Source organism: Trachurus trachurus, assembly GCF_905171665.1.
Source record: "Trachurus trachurus genome assembly, chromosome: 15".
In the NCBI taxonomy this organism is placed as follows: Eukaryota; Metazoa; Chordata; class Actinopteri; order Carangiformes; family Carangidae; genus Trachurus; species Trachurus trachurus.
This window is the reverse complement of record NC_139906.1, coordinates 13213609-13230139: the sequence shown is the minus strand read 5'-3', so window position 1 is coordinate 13230139 and position 16531 is coordinate 13213609. Positions and strand designations below refer to the sequence as shown.

At 40.6% G+C, this 16531-nt stretch overlaps 2 protein-coding genes across 2 annotated transcripts; one reads left to right on the top strand and one right to left on the bottom strand.

Annotated features, from left to right (window-relative positions):
* Positions 1 to 509: 509 nt before the first annotated feature.
* On the bottom strand, positions 510 to 10217 carry abraxas2 (abraxas 2, BRISC complex subunit). Its single transcript, XM_083988802.1, has 9 exons — positions 10114 to 10217; positions 8421 to 8511; positions 7022 to 7058; positions 6486 to 6552; positions 6035 to 6225; positions 5647 to 5769; positions 4760 to 4844; positions 4519 to 4636; positions 510 to 3899 (listed from the first exon to the last, which is right to left on the bottom strand). Exons 1-9 carry the CDS (start codon positions 10183 to 10185, stop codon positions 3325 to 3327), a joined length of 1359 nt encoding a protein of 452 aa, XP_083844928.1. The 5' UTR covers positions 10186 to 10217; the 3' UTR covers positions 510 to 3324.
* A 59-nt stretch (positions 10218 to 10276) lies between these two features.
* Positions 10277 to 15192, top strand: eef1akmt2 (EEF1A lysine methyltransferase 2). The gene is made up of 6 exons (XM_083988118.1): positions 10277 to 10414; positions 10980 to 11045; positions 11233 to 11347; positions 11711 to 11818; positions 13444 to 13660; positions 14453 to 15192. The coding sequence occupies exons 1-6, from the start codon at positions 10299 to 10301 to the stop codon at positions 14548 to 14550; spliced, it is 720 nt and encodes a 239-aa protein (XP_083844244.1). The 5' UTR covers positions 10277 to 10298; the 3' UTR covers positions 14551 to 15192.
* Positions 15193 to 16531: the final 1339 nt, after the last annotated feature.

Genomic DNA, 16531 nt, shown 5'->3' with positions numbered 1-16531 from the left:
GGTATTCTACCCTCAAAGGGAATAAGGGGGTGATGTCATCGTTAAAATACTGCAGCAAGCAATCTGCAGTAATGCATGACAGCTGGAGCAACACTGCTCAGCGATGAATTGTTATGCACGTTATTATCGTCCTTGTTGACGGGAGACTCCATACACTCCGACGCTTAAATTTTATTTGCACGGAAAATTAATGTTTTACTAAGCAATTTCTTCAGGAGCGACAATTTATGGATGTATGCATCTCTTGTTTACGGAAGGGCCGTCCCACTTCAGTGTGATGTCATCGACACAAGCACCAGTAGGTCTTGCGCATAGATACACACGACCAAAATGAATGTGGTTTTGCAAGTACTTACCAGTGAATGGAACAAATCTAGGAAAATGCTAAATAATATTTTTGAAAAAAAAAAAAAAAACTAACAGCATTATTGTGATCATGTGTTTTTTGGAGCATGCAGAAATCATTGGTGCTAAAATTACAGGTAATAAGAAAATCAAGACACATCATATCACATATGCATGTCTTATTTATTATCCCCCAGTTTAAGAACCATACTCTGTGCTCGTCCAACCAAGTCCTTTGTCTACTTTCGTCAAGTACACAAATCCAGATAAAAGCTGAGAAGATCTAAGCTGTGCACTGGACTTTGTGCTTCAGGGAGGTGTTGATGTTGCAACGGCCCACACAGGGAAGGAAGGGAAGGGTCACTCCATACAGTAAGAGTACGTGAGTGTATATTTGTATTATGTTGGAACTTGATAGGTACAGGATCCTAACAATGGTAGTCCTCTCACACGTTACACAACGCGGTCCTCAGCCCCAGAGCCCTGCTGGGTTGTAATTCTGGCCCTGAGGTCAGGGTTACACCTGCAGATGCCAGAAAGTAAGACTTAAAAAGCAAACATCTAGGGCCAGAGGACCAGGATTTAGAGTGAGGACCAACACTGAAAATTGCTGCTCTATACCACAACACTCAACTGAAACAAGCTTATACAGTAAGTGCTGTTGAAATGCTACCCCCCTACCCTCCCTTGTCTACTATACATTCATTATTTATTTCCTTATTATATTCCAGTACTCAAAGGAAACCACACTCCTAACAAATTGATTTTATCGTTTTTTTAAACATTGTGTGATTGTGTTGATCTGGGTGATTAATAAGTAAGATTTTGAGTGCCAGTTCCCGATCAGTGATGCATTAGCATTGCACACCAGAGCAAATGAATGACCCTAAGGCAAAAAACATGATGTACAAACAGGCTGTGTAAATAAAGCAGAGCTTGTTCACAAGGCAAAGCCTCTCCCACCACAAAAACGTCTTAATTTCCAAACTGGGTGCAACCTGCTGATCACGATGTTGGACGCCCTCCATGTGCAGTGCAAACGTCTGTCCATGCTGAATATAATAATGGTGCCTAGAACTAACCAGTTCATGCAGGGAGGGTGTTCTTCATCCAGCACCCAATCAATCCACACCTCAGTTGGACTTCAAAAAAAATAAAAAATCATCTGCATGTCAGTTATGCTCGTCATACAACTTTGCCCAGCAGGGTGTTCAGTCACCAAACAGATTCCTCCTGACTTGACAGTTATAATTCCAGTTTTAAATGATGACGCGAGCAAAAAATCAAAGCTGCAACCAGGAGATACAGGTCCAATTTGAAGCATCATGAAAATTAAAAAGGGGAAACAGCTTTGGAAGCAGTGATGATTGTTTCAGGTAGACAAAACACATCATTCAAAGGGAAAGGGAGGAAGGCATATACAATAAGGATTGATTAAAAAAAAAAAAAAAGGAAAAAGCTGGAAGTCGATTATTGCAAACAAAACACAGTTAGTTATAATTTCGCCCCTCAAGAGAGATCTGTAAATGTGTTCTGCGTGCAGATAGAAACTGCCCTGAGTGGAAGGCACTGTATACTGAAGCAAGGTCATGTTTTCATCACATTATCCAGGTCCATACACACGCACACACAACACTGACCCAACCAGGTCAGAATACATGAGGTCTGCTGTCAACTATGCCGAGACAGGAAGGTGAACGCTCGCTTGCTGTTCCCAAGGTAACAATTCACACACTACAGGGGGTAATCAGCCTTCCGTTATGACTTTTAATAGGGAACAAGTCGGTGAGAAGTGTGCTAAAAGTGGTTATATGATCACAGTCAGTAGTATTAGACAACCAGCACTGTGAAGTGGAAGTAGCAGCCAGGTTTTTATATGAAGAAGAACAGACAGATGCAGTTTGCTTTTTAGTGGTAGCGCTCTGTGTTGCAGCAGCAGCAGAAGGAAACCTTAAGCATCTGGTTAGTAAAGCTACAGTACATTTTGTTTGCCCTGTGAAACCAACGCACTAAAGCTGAGCAGAGTTTGGCTCAGGGTGGTCAAAGAGGACTAACTCAAGTGGCACAACATGACAGCATTGGTATAGCACAATAATAAAGAAATCTTAAATTTTGTTAAGTGCAGCAAAGCGCATACAATTTCAGTGTTATCCAAGAAGAACTAGACATCGACATTCTTGTCAATCAATTTAGATTAACTGTCAATCTGACAATATATCTATGTATATATATATTTATATATAAAGCACCCATTATAGAAGTGGCAGAGTAAATTTTGTTTGAAATCTATTCTTCATCATTTAAATAAGAAACTGTATGATTAAAGACTGTCAAACAAGAAAAATAAAAGTCCAAAATCAAATGAGAGAGATGTGTAATTACATATATGTTTCTTTGTTTCAGATTAAAAAATAAAAAGTTAACAACCATTTGCCTACTTCTTTAAAAAAAAAAAAAAAAAAAACTGAAGGCTGCGGAACATTTTCCCTTTGCTCTTCTTACATGGTTTGTTTAAAAGATGGCAAAAAAAAAAAGTGCAAGAGTTAATGCAAAAGTGGGTGCTCAGAGTTGATGATGCAAATGTGAAACAAAAAGATAAAGAAAGAGTGGGCCTGTCTTTTAGAGAGCCGCCCTGCCAACCAGTTGGCATACACTGTTGTCATATCCACTTCTCACCCTGAAACCAGACACATCCACACTGAAGGACCCAGACCGATCCCATTCCTAAATGAAAAAAAGAAAACAGACGACTTTTTCCCCCAGTGAGACACACCTGCAAAGCCTAGCAAGGTTTCTCCATAAAATGGAGAACAGACTAAGACAAGAAGAAATACACACAGCGGGACACCACCTGCGCATGCCTTTCACTTTCAGGACTGGCACTTCTTTTGTCTATATTTGTCTCTCTTTGATTGCTTGAGATGCCCACCTCTCAAGGTGCGTCACTTACGAGTGTCCCTTACACACCCCGTCACGTTTCTATGTGGTCTGTGAGCCACGTGCGTCCCCGTCGGGGCTGAGGGCAGCTGGTCGGCCTTGAGCTAAAACGCCGGCTGTGACCATAGGTGGGTGAGTGGCTTCACTCACTAAGTTCTCATATTCGCTACTGTCTTCATCTTCCTCATCCTCATCCTCGTCGTCTTCATCATCTTCCTGCCCTGCAGCTTGTCTGTCTAACGAGTCAGAGCTCGATCCGTCACCGTTGCCAAGGTATGGGGTGCTGGGAGTGGTGACGGGGTTGGAGCTGGTGCCGAGGCCGAGGCCCAACCCGAGGCCGAGGCCCATCCCCAGCGGGCCGGGGGTAGGGTGTCCTGGAGAGCCCACAGCCTGGGGCCGGGGCAGTAGAGCAGCACTGGTGGGTGGCGAAGAAGAGGAGGGCAGAGAGTCGTCCTGGGTCAAGAGGTCAGCGTACGATGGCGGGTTAGGTGAGGTACTGGGCCGCTCCGGGGCAGAGGGTGTGTGGAAAGTTATCCTGGACAAAAGGGAAACCTCAGACGGTTCTGTGTTCTCCTCTGGAGTGGAATGGGAATCTGCATTTTGGGCCTCACGCAGCCCTGTGGAAGAAAGGGAAATATGTAACTGGTAAAACAGTAGTCACGCTTGTAGTCCAGGGTACGTGAAAGAACCTGCAAAGTGCTGGCACATGAAATCAAGTTGGCCTGGTTGACTGATTAATTATTTAAAAAAGGCCTGAGGGAGAGTGAGTAACTCTCAGAAGAACTTTAAGGGGCCATGTCCACCAAACGAGTTTTTGACGCTCACTGCGTCTACTTTCTACACAGATCCTATGAAGTCTGGCGTTCACAGCGCTCTCAGCTGAAAAAACGCTCTTAGGGGTGACCGTTTTTTGTCGACACACTCAGAGCGCTTCGAGTTGAAATCTGTCCGCTCGCCAAGGTCATTTTTCACACTTTGGCCAATCAAAATACAAGAAGGGGCAGGAGCGGGACATACATGACCGACAGCAACACAACCAGAGACACGGCTCGGTTTATAAGTGTCAGAGGACTCGTTTTGTAACCTAGCAACAGCAGCATTCTGCCAAGAGGCTGATAGATAGAGAGAGCGCTCTACGGGTAAAGTCGAGGGCGTCATCAGCGCAAAAAGCATGTTTGGTGGACATCGCCCCTAATGACATAATCCCAGTTTAGAGAATCCAAAACAGGTACGTACTCCTCTCCTCTTCCGCCGTCTTGCGTTTCCTGAGAGCAATTTGTTGTTTGAGTTTGTTTACATCCTCTTGAATTTTCTCCTTGACGCGTTCGCTTTGTTCTACCTCCCCACACACAGCCTAAAAACAAGACAAACAGGTGGAAAGAGACAAACAGAAACACCTCCTTTGAGCCATTTGCTAAGCAAACAATTTCACTACACACTCAGGTTAAATCAAACAGCTGTCTCTTGTCCAACTCACCTGCACTTTGTCTTGTAGTGCACTGTAGACTTGGAATATTGTTCGGATATCCTTCATCACACCGTCTTTGTCAAAGAATTCAGCCCTGAGGACATCAACCAATGACATCATTAATACACAATAACATCGCAGAATACGAGTTTCCCGAATCCGTTCAGTCAGAGTATAAATCATGGAGGCTTTAGAGCAGTAAAGGTGCAGTGGTTTAAACTGTGTAGACTTTCTATATCAAAGTAAAATCGAACAATATTTCACTGGCTGCCACACATCAAAACACTGATCTTATCAAAGGATGGATAGACATGCCTGCAGTCTGCCCCCTGCAGAGCAGACGACACTGACACATTATTCTACTCGTCTACGACTACGACAGAAACAGTGAGTCTAAGTTTAGACACAAAGATACAGAAATACAAGCAGCAGCATGTGCAGCATGTCACACACCAGCTTTCTACTGCAAATACACGCTGGTTGTACAAACACACAGTGTCAAGTGTAAACTAGGACTAGCACACACGCACACATATTATATATAAACAGGCAGGCGCTTGCTGGATGTCTTGGCTGCTGGGGTTTGCACACCACCAGAGAACCACGTACTTTAACAACCCAAGCAATGCACCCCTCCCCCCCAAAAAAAGAAAAGTGTCTCTGGAAAGGAATCAACTCCTACTGATTACTTGTGGGGGGAGTGGGAGGGAGCTGCACATGCTCTGCCCTGAAGGTGAAGCTGCAGTAGGCTGTCAGATGAAAACAGGTGGTTGCTGCAGCTTCACACACACCAGAGGAGACACGTGTCTGTCTAAAAACCCTCTCTGAGCCAGAAATGGGGGCAGTGAATGACATGGGTGCAGTGCAGAAAAATAATGATGGAGTCCAAACCTTACCCGTGCTCTTTGATGACCTTGGCGTAGTTGAGTGAGGTGTTGGGCACTGAGGAGACTTTGTATTCCTGCTGGCTTGTGTTGCCAAGGTTTGGGATTGTGAGGGTGATCCTCTGGTTGTACCTACTGAGTGGAAATGACCAGTTAGTACTGCTGCCATAATACTTGATACAAGTATTTGCACAAACTTCACTTTTTACTACAATTTTGTTCTAACTTTTGAGTAGAGTTTATACAAAAGTAGGGCTTCAACTAAGGTTTTCTTTCAATACCAGTTCCTGTTTGGTTCCAGTGCTTTTAAAATATGTCATCAATCTGTCATTAATCTCTGTGTGAGAGAACATGAAGCCAGGCACCTGGTAACAGAAGCACGGGTTTGTGTGTGTGTTACCTGCTGTTCGGTCTGAAGAGCACATATTCCAGTGCGTGTGTGGAGCTGTTGGCGGTGGAGATGAAGCTGAATAGAAGGAAGACGAGGTCGGGCACACCGAGCAGCTGAGTCAGCTGTTTGTGGATGATCTGTTCCCTGAACGACATCTGTTGCTGCGTGTTCCTACGGAACCGGTACCAACCAATGACGTTCTGCATGACACAAAAAAACAGATCTTTCAAAATGTGTTTACTCCAACAGAGAAACCACTAATCCATTCCACAATTTGGGGTGAAGTGACTTCTAGTGTAATTTATAATTTGAATTGCACCAGTCAGTCCCTCATTAGTTTACAATAGACCGTGAATGGAAATAAAATAAAAATGTAGTACAAAGGCAAAAAGAGGGCATAGGACACCAGTCACAATGTATGTCAATTATAAACATGTAAAAAAGAAAAGAAATCACTCACTTTCCGCCTATCTTTAAGAATGCTGTTGAGATTCTCTTCACTGACTTTGCCTGCGTAGTCATAAAAGCTGATGAGGAGGGAAAAAAACAGGTAAGTTCAAACTGACTCATCACGTTCCTGCTGCTCCTCTGCCTACTTGTGTTGCCCAATCTTGTAAGATGGGGCCATCTACTGTCCAATGTCTGATTAATTCAACCTCTACTGTAATTGATCTAAAGAAGACAAGTTAAACTGTCTGTCACTATTACAGTGACCTTAAATCTAAAAAAATATATATATAATCACAAGGAACCACTACTCTGCACAGCACACACGCACTTTTTACTGTATCATAAATAATTATACAGCTCTCATTAATTCCTGTTATGCATGTTAGAGCACATTTGTCAGGACTTCTTAAAATTGAACAATCCCACAATGACCATATTATCTCCCTACAGCAGTGTCTGTCTACAGTAGTAAACAAACATGATGAAATTCTGGCACCTTGCATGATATGACTAATGACAAGAGAAAATAAAAAGCCCATATCTTACCTAAACAACTGTGCACAAGGATCATGGTTATGGATTTCTGGAGGGAACAAATAGTAACAGGTGTTACAGTTATATCACTCTTATAATATAGTGGAGCCCATAGATGATGTAAGGACTGCTACTTGCACACACATTCACATTCACACATTACGGGATCCCTGGACTCTTGCATACACCTTGACTTTTAATTATATTTATACGTATGATGTTTCTTTTTAATGTATGATTTGTCTAAGTATGATATGTGTTGAGTGGGATTGTGGGGATTGTGGAGCTGCTGTGCAGCACAAATTTCCGTAAGGACAATAAAGGTCTTTTAAGTTTAAGTTAAGTTACTTATGACTGTTGTTCATTATTTTCATGAAGACAAAACTTTTTAGCCCTTTGTTTTAATCACACAGCAAACTCATAATGCATAAATACTAATCTTACTGAATAATATGTTACATTAGCTTTTAGTGTCAGTCATCTTCATTTACAAGACAAAACACACACCAACCGGATTCTTATTACAACCTCTTTGAATATAACTTTACATAAATCTGAACATTTCTGTGGCTGAGTAAACCGAAACTGAGAGATAACAAAATAGCTTCTCGCTGGCATCATTTGGAAGGAGAAATTTAGGAAGCAGTAAAAAGAACACAACTTAAAACTTCTCTTATTTTTATACTTTTTTTTTTATTCATATTTTGTCAAATGAAACTCTAATACTTCTTCCTGAGGCTCTTCTGCAGTTATACTACCAGTAATTGATCCTTTTTCAAATTAAAATGTAAACTTGAGTAAAACTGACAAAATAATTGTGTTTATTCTACCTGCTCTTTAAATGTCACCTTGTCCACATTATGTTTGACTGACTGACTTGAAGGCCAGCTTCAAGTGCTAATATCAAACTTCTTAAGGTGGGCTGAGGTGGGGCAGTGCTTTTTATAGGGAGTGACCTGATTTTGTGAGAAGGACTGCAGTCTTAAGAATGATAAAAGCTGTCTTTAATAGCTCCAACTGATTTAAGGGGAGGAGGGAGATGTCAGTCTGCACACACCTACACAGTCTTGGAAAGAGCTCTCATAAGCAAATATGTGAGAACACGTGTACAGACCATGAGTGTGCAAGACCTTTAACATAATTGGATTACGTGAGCTCTAATATGCCACATCTTTTTGAAAATAGATCAAAATTGCTAAATGGTATGGTAATAGGTTTTATTCCCACCGGCACACATTTTGACTTGTCAAAGTACAAAAAACAGATGTGATTGGGATTTGTGGAACTGTGACCCCGCCGGTGAACCTCTTCGCTGCCTTATAAAGGCTGCTGTCAACATTTGGCATTAATCCACTGCTACTTCTTGCTTAAGATGCTACAAAGTTTGTGTTTTGTCTGCTTCGGGGCTTACCTACTACTTGGAGCAATTCTGCACTGCTGATCTGTGTGTCACTGATGCTGACAGTCTCTTCTTGCCTCACATCTCCTAATAGGAAGCCCTCCTGTGCAAACACATTTTAAAAGAACCAGAGTTAAGACACCAATGTAGACCCTTTAGATCACTTTTAGTGTGTTAAACAATTTGCAGAAAATTAAATCAAAAACTTTTTTTCAAAGTCAGATAGCCCCAACCAAGTATTGAGTGCATATAGATGGACATACGTTTCAGAGGGCCAATATTTCCATATGAAAAATGCTTCTTTTTTTGTCATATTCAAATAATTTGAGATACTTAATTTTAGGTCTTAATTAAGACATAATCAGTACAATTAAAAGAAATGTAATAAATAAAGACATGTTTCATTCTGTTTGTAACAAATCTATATAATGTAATAGTTTCACATTTTTAAATGAATTACTGACATAAATAGATATTTCTATGATATTCTAATTTATTGAGATGCACCTGTATTATCTTTGGTTTTGGGAAAAACTGTCATAGAAAACGTGCACTCTATATATTTTTTTTTTTTTTTTGTGCAAATTTTACAAACTAAACCATGTATATTTAACAAGTTCAAAAGGCATGAGTCATGATACAGTGGTGAAATACGAGGTACTTGGGAGACTAATGGCCAGAGGATAAAGTTTGGGTAGTGATTTTGTTCATACCATATCAGAGTCACAAGTTCGTAATCTAAACATTCCTTCGTTTAGCATAAAGAAACACTTTAAGCTTTTTTTTCCAGGGATAAAAAACCCTGTCGTTTACTTCATGTGTGAAGGAACAATGTCTAGTTAACACAGCGCTGCCTCTTAAGGAATGCAGGCGAACTCGTAGGCAGCAACAATCCACCTGCTCGACTTCAAAGTCTTGTTATGAGGAAAACAGATGTAAACAGCGCCCGGTGTTAGCTTAGCTTTCTCTTTTTTGGTTGTTGTTGTCGTCATGATGTATTTCTCTATTTAATTGCACGTCTGCGCCAAGCACACCAAAGTCGAAATAAAGAAGAATATTTTTCCACGCACGTCAGTCATTTTGTAAATTAAGCTGCTTTGATCTAAATGCAACTCACATTATCCAGGTGGCTAAGAAGCTAATCTAACCTAGCTATGCGGAAACGAGTAAAACAAAAGAGGTTATGGTCTTATGATGCGGGAAACAACGCGTGCAGTGTCTTATTTTTCACGAGATACTAAACCACAATCAGATATCATAATGAAGTGTCTGTAGATATAAGCAGCACCGATACACGTAAGTCACTTGACTTGGTAGCTTCGCTAGCATGCTAGGTGGTTAACTACTGAGTATTTCCTGGACCTCTAACTTTCCTAGCAGCAATTCCCATATTTATTTTCCTGTACACGGCTATTTGTAGCTCATGTTATAACTTGACATTTAACGCCTATGTAGCTACTACAAATTACACCATTTTAGATAATTATACATGTCTTTTTTATTGCTGTAGCTGCACAGTCTGTTCAGACACAGCCCGTCGGTAAATAGACGGGACCAATACTAGCTAGCCAGCAACAGGATGATGACACTGGGAAAACAACACAAACTAATGACGCTGGTGAACAACCAGACGCATTTTCGAGTCACCCAAATTTTTTTTGCAAACACTGCACGGCGGCCTGTCAACACAATCCAGCATACTTACATGATCTGAGTTGCTGTTGGCGCTATGATAACACACAGAACTAAAAGTATAACCTGAAATGGATGCCGCCATGATGGAAACATCCCTATCAATCCCGATGCCCCCCGCGGTTGCAAGCAAAGCACACACACTCCTCGCCGCGCAAGGGCTTCTGGGAAGTGTAGTCGGATTGATACTTGACAAGCATGGAGGACGCCACGGAAGGCACACATGGCTGTGGTGGTGGAAACACCTCAGATCAGGAGGAAGACAGAGCCTCGGAAAACGATTTCGGACCGTCAATACTCGGGACAAAGGAATAGTGAGTGTTGTGATTGTTGTTGCTCACTAGGTTTTTGTTTCTTTGTTGTTATTCTCGTCATCATCAGGCTCCACCAGAGCTACGAGACAGACAACAACAAAGCTAACGAACGTAACTTCAACCCTGTGTCTAATATATTTTAGGATCACATAAGTCACCTTATATTCATGCATTTTACCACACTAAATGCACATTATAACAAAGCTGAAATGTTATGACCATACACTCAACCAACATGTGATGAAGAAAAGTTCAATTGTACAGTAAGCTTGCTACTTGCAGTCGGGTAGATTGAAAAGACGTGCAAAGATGCCATGATTAATGAATTGAAAGCAAAATGATTTAATTATGTAATAGTCATTTAGATACATGTATAAGGGTGCTGGTTCAGGACAGGCAAAAAAAGACACATTGGGTGAGGGTACCGTATATACAGTGTATACTGCACTACACTCCTGGTTTTAGGGCAATGTAGCATCTGTGTCTATTTTTTTATATATATATAACTATATAACTATATATATATTATATATAACTAATTGTCATTGACTGTCCTTTTCTGCAGTTGGGAAAAAGCGTACCAGAAAGAGCTTGAGACATACAACGACATTGGGGATGTTGGTGAGATATGGTAATTACAGAGTACTGACACACTAAGGAGCTATTGGCCCGAATTAACCTCACATTTCCACTGGTTATGATGGGCATGAGTGTATATGACAAAAATCTACTGATTTCTAAAATACAACTTGTTTAATGCAGTATTTTTGTTTGTATTAGCCTTGTTATTTGAGTCTGTGTTTCTGTCCTTTTCTAAGGTTTGGCGAGGAAAGCATGAGTCGTGTGCTACGATGGATGGACAAAATTAAGATTCAGGAAAATGCTGCTATTCTGGACATTGGCACTGGAAATGGAGCCTTTTTAGTTGAACTGGTATGAACAAAATAAAATACATTTTGACACTATTACAATGTTGTTGTTTTTAACCATACTTAGTTTGGATGTTCTTAAAGGTCATTTAACAACATAGCCACATCTATGACAGGGACATTTTGAGGGAAATACTCATATTTACAGGGTACAATCTGAATGCCATTCACCTCCATATTATTTGAATCTCTCCACCAAGAGTTAAAAGGAAAATATATTTTTGATTTTGGTGAACTGAGCCTCAACAGACACTTAGCAAGTGACAGCACCGTCTACTGTGATGACCATGTTGATAAGCTACTTATATTCCTGGGCATTTCTTTTACCATTTGATAAACCTTGTTCTTTCTCTGTTTTTATTTCAAGGCTAAACATGGATACAGGAATCTGACAGGAATCGACTATTCTCCAGCATCCGTAGAATTGGCCAAAAATGTTCTGCAGGCAGAGGACTTGCCGGATGTTACTGTAAAGGTGGGTTCAGTCATGTTCATAAATTTACTATTACTGTACAGTTAGTTTACACTAGGATATGTGCTACAAGCTCCTGTGTTTATTGTGCAAGGCAGTGATTGGCAGTTGAAAATATACATTTTTGGGTTGGTGGGCTGCTAATGAAATGTTTGCCTTTTGTTATAATACACTGATGATGACAACATTTACACTTTTAAAGGGGAACTATGCAAGTATGGTCGTTATTTCTCTGTTTTGGTTGCTTTTTTTTTTTGCTTTTTTTTAGCTCCCCCTACAGTTTTAGAGACAGACCTTGTGTCTGGAGCTTCTGTAATGGTCTCGCCAGGAGCAGTTCCCATAGTGAAACACCGAGCGAAGTTAGAAAAAGAACCTCCATTCTCCCCGTAAAAAGTCATTTAACCATCACAATTACTCTGAAGCTGTTTAATTGAGGTAAAGCTCTTCCATAATTCCCCTTTAATTGATCACTGTTGTACTGTATGAGTATTTGTGTGAAGAATGCAAATCAACACTTCATTAAACTAAAATAAATTCATCATTAAGTTTTATTTAATCTGGTGGATTTGTTGCACAAATCACCCATTGATAAAAAAAACGAATCCCATTCATTCCTAAAGCCCAATGATACAATATAGCTTTCAGCACTGGAAGGATGGAGGAAACTCTCCTGTGTTTACCATGTGGGAGAGTTGGATAGTTAGAAGGCCCTGAAAGTGATGGAAGTCTGCCCACCATTCAGATTAATCCACCTCAAACCCCAAATGACTTGGCAAGATTTAACACGTCTACTACTAATGTGTATGTATGCAAGAAAAACAGGTAATAAATGCTGCTAGATCTATAAGGGATGTGATGAGTGAGTGTTCCTCCCTTGTGTGCATAGTACACCTGCATATATGTTATATGCATAACACACCCATGACAGTGCGTGTTTTCCTTGGACAGTAAGCCTGCCATCGAAGTAAATGTTGACCTTAGGTGGGTTAGGAGAGCAGTATCTGTGTGTGCGATATGTTGGCATCTTGTAAATATTTTCCAATATTGTAGAATGCCAAAAAATGTGTGCAAATGTGCTCATGTTTGTGTTTATGTGGCCACGTGATGAATAAGGCCATATCTCAAAGGTCACCCTTGGTTTCAGATCTATGCCAAGCCCTGTCTTGTCTCCATTAGTCACTGTCCACCTCCTCTGTGTGCGTTCATCCTCACAGTTTTTTTTTTCTTTCAAAGTTCACACTCAAATTGAACCCAGGTCACTTGCAATAATATATGAACATTTCTGTCTCCACTGTTGATCCCCTCTCATAAATTTCAAATTTTGTGACCCTTGGCTTGTGAGTATGTGGCTCTTGAGTTCAACCTCGAGATCTGGTTCTCTGCCCTCTGTCCAGATAAAGGCCTCCTTTCACTGGTGGTATGGTGGGTCAGCAACCTTCTCCGAATTATGTCAGCAGCTGGAATTTAGTTTTAAAGTGAGCCAGTGAGGTATAACGCATTTCATCTTGGTCGATGCTGAAAGATTTCTGCTGCCGGTAACTACATAGTTAGAGAGTCAGACTAAACATGAGGCGCCACGTTTTGTATTTGAACAGAAGTCTTTAACTTCTCATTTTTTTTAATTTCAGGAGATGGATTTCTTAAACTGTCAAGGGGAGCTAAAGGACTTTGACGTCTGCATCGACAAAGGAACATTTGATGCAATAAGTTTGAACCCACACGACACAGAGGAGTGCAAAAAACTCTATGTGCAAGCTTTAAAAGGCGCTCTAAAGGACAAAGGACTCTTCGCTATCACCTCCTGTAACTGGACAAAAGAGCAGCTGCTAGACCGATTCAGTGAAGGTGACGGAAATTATGTCTGATCATTTATTTTAATCAGTTCCGTTGAATGTCAGCAGGAGAAAACAGCTTAAAGTTTGCTTGCCAGAGCGTGCTGTTCTCCCAAACAACCCCAAATCAGCTTTTTCAACATATTGAATGGTTGCTGTATTTAGAAATTTGAAAAATGGAAATTCAAATTATATCAGTTTATAAGTTAATTATGTAGATTTGACCCTGCTTTAATCCTAAACCCAACCTAAATATGTTATATTTGTTAAATGCATTTGTTTTGCAATGTTTGAAATAGGTTAAAACTCCCACAGAACTGTTGCAACGCATTGTGTGATTTATAGTTGTTGTGTGTCTCTGGCAAGTTAACATCTTTATACATCTGGGTGTTTTGTTGTCTGACCTTCAGTCAAAACACAGACACAGCTCTACAACGCTGACAGTTACCTGGCAGGTTGTTAAGCTGCAGGCAACAACAGCCTTGTAAAGGCAGAATTTCGGCAAGCGTCCATTAGCTGTCACTCGTCCCAGTGTAGTCACTCTGAAGAGCCTGCAGGGGGCCAAAGGGCCATGAGATCTCATCTGTCACACTGACAGCTTGTCTTTACTAGGCCCCAGAAAGCAGCACAGATGGCGGATGGACAGCTCTTTGCTCACAGCTCTCCTTAATGCCCCGTAGCCATAGTCCACATGGAAAGATTGTAGGAATCTGTGTGTAAGACAGCATGTTGATGTTAGCTGCTGCTAGTTTGCATAATGCACATGTCTTAACCTGCACTTCTTTTTCTCTGCGTTGCCTCACAGGATTTGAGTTGGTACAGGAGTTGCCTACACCCAGTTTCCAATTTGGAGGCAGGACAGGCAACAGTGTGACAGCACTCGTCTTCAAGCGATTACATTGATTCACATGTCCCTGGAGGAGCAAATCTGTCTTTTTTTCCTTTGTCCCATCAGTTCTGAGATTTTTCTGTTTATCACAGGAAATCATATTATCTGTGTGCATTAAGACATTTTTTATACAAGATCTGATTATGTGGATCATTTTTAAAAACTTTGTGTGCAGACGCAGACATTCAGAGTGGGACATTTCTTAGAAGATGAAGAAATCAGTTTTGTTTTGGTTCTGTCATTAACTTTACACTGATAAAGACGTCTGTTATGTATTTACATGAAATTATTCTGTAATGTTTGTGAAAGATGTATGCATAACAATAAGATTGACTGATTTATTTAATGCTACTTATAAGGTTGTTTCTATAAAATAAAATTATTGAGTGCCTTGGTAGTATTGCAGAAATAGTATCCATGTCATTTTCCATCAGAAGTGTTTTAGAGCATACTCAATACGTGTGATCTGGTGATTATGAAACAAAGATACAATCTGTTATTAATCTCACATTGGAGGTGTTTTAAAATTCCATGATGTAAACGAGTTTAAAAGCTGAATAAGACAAACAGCTCGTGCTGAGATAATCCTCAATTTAATTTTGGATAACAAGAAATGCTCCCACATGAAACCTCTTACAGCTGATTAACATGAGTTCTCCCTGGCCCTTGATGTAATGTAGGTTCCCATGTCTTGTGGCATTTAGAGCCTTTCATATGTGAACTCTTCACCCCTTTGCACCTATTGACACCTATTTGAGTGAAACATTTCTTTCATGATGGTATATGTGGTAATAATCCAGACAATTATTCTGGTTGTATTTAATTTGATTAATTATCAGAGACCTATTTAGTTTGACTTCATTGCCCCTGAGTAAAACGTTTTCATATCTCTGTATATCACAGGGATGTACAGGGGCCTTAAAAAGAAGAAAAAAAAGGTACATGCAGTAATTTGTACTGAACATGGCTCCGTGTTTCATAAGTCATCTAAGGACCCCTCAATTGACTTTGCAGGGATCCTGTTGGGGGTCTGACCTACAGACGTGACAACTGCTGTTCTGTCTTACCAGGTAGTTAATTGCATCCATCTTTCATGTCATGTGAAAAATAGCCCCTAACCTAATTGGCTAAACTGGAAACCAGCAGAGCCTGGGGTCCCGAGGACCATGATTAAGAACTTCTGACATAATGAATAAACAAGAGGCCACAGCATCTGTGAGCAGAGGAGCTTGTCTGCCATTTCCTGTCTGAATGGCATTATTAATAACTGCCAAACTCAGGATCCTAATTGCATGCTGGGCCACAGGCCCAATGGGAGCCATCGATGCTGAGGCACACTGTTGAGTAAACACATGCAAACTTTACAAGAATTACAGCCTGGGATTTTACAAGGCTCTGGATATCCTGCCTGGATGTGCATATTATGCCCAATTTTACAACTCTCACAGAGACTTTCCCATGGAGCGAGATCTCCTCTGGGCTGCAGCTCAGTTACAGTTCAGCTCAGTATCCTCTCCTCTACGATTCAGTCACCTTTCACTTTCACTGTCTCTAAAACATCTTGCAATGCAGTTCTTTCTCATTGGCTCGTTGTGTCATTAAGTATTAAAGTTACCTTCTTGAATATAACATTGCCCACTCATTTCCCATGCACAGATGCTGTTGCTGAGAAACCAGACTACACCACAGTCCTGTTTGCCCAAGTAGAGTCATGTGCCTTTTGGTCAGTTTTTCCATGGGTTGTTATAGTGGATCCTGCACTATAACAGAAATGAAATTCAGAAAAAGTATTAACTTTCATAGAAGATGTTTAACACTTGTTGTTTATAATGAACATGAAAAATCATGAATGAATAATTAGGTTTTGTGGATCTGCTGAATCTGTTTGAGCAATGTCCTGCTGACTGTGTGATGACACATCTGTGTCAGACATGCCACAGTGTACTGTAGACTCATTCAGGAAGTCAAACAGGCTTTCCTATTAAAAAGACCCAT

Bases quoted from the DNA above. Each gene is read 5' to 3' on its own strand.
- eef1akmt2 (XM_083988118.1), top strand. From the start codon at position 10,299: ATGGAGGACGCCACGGAAGGCACACATGGCTGTGGTGGTGGAAACACC. The intron at 11,348-11,710 runs GTATGAACAAAA...TTTTATTTCAAG, and splicing joins GAGCCTTTTTAGTTGAACTG to GCTAAACATGGATACAGGAA. The intron at 13,661-14,452 runs GTGACGGAAATT...GTTGCCTCACAG, and splicing joins GCTAGACCGATTCAGTGAAG to GATTTGAGTTGGTACAGGAG.
- abraxas2 (XM_083988802.1), bottom strand. From the start codon at position 10,185: ATGGCGGCATCCATTTCAGGTTATACTTTTAGTTCTGTGTGTTATCAT. The intron at 6,553-7,021 runs GTAAGATATGGG...CCTCCTCATCAG, and splicing joins CCTTGTGCACAGTTGTTTAG to CTTTTATGACTACGCAGGCA. The intron at 4,845-5,646 runs GTAAGGTTTGGA...TGATGTCCTCAG, and splicing joins AAGGTCATCAAAGAGCACGG to GGCTGAATTCTTTGACAAAG.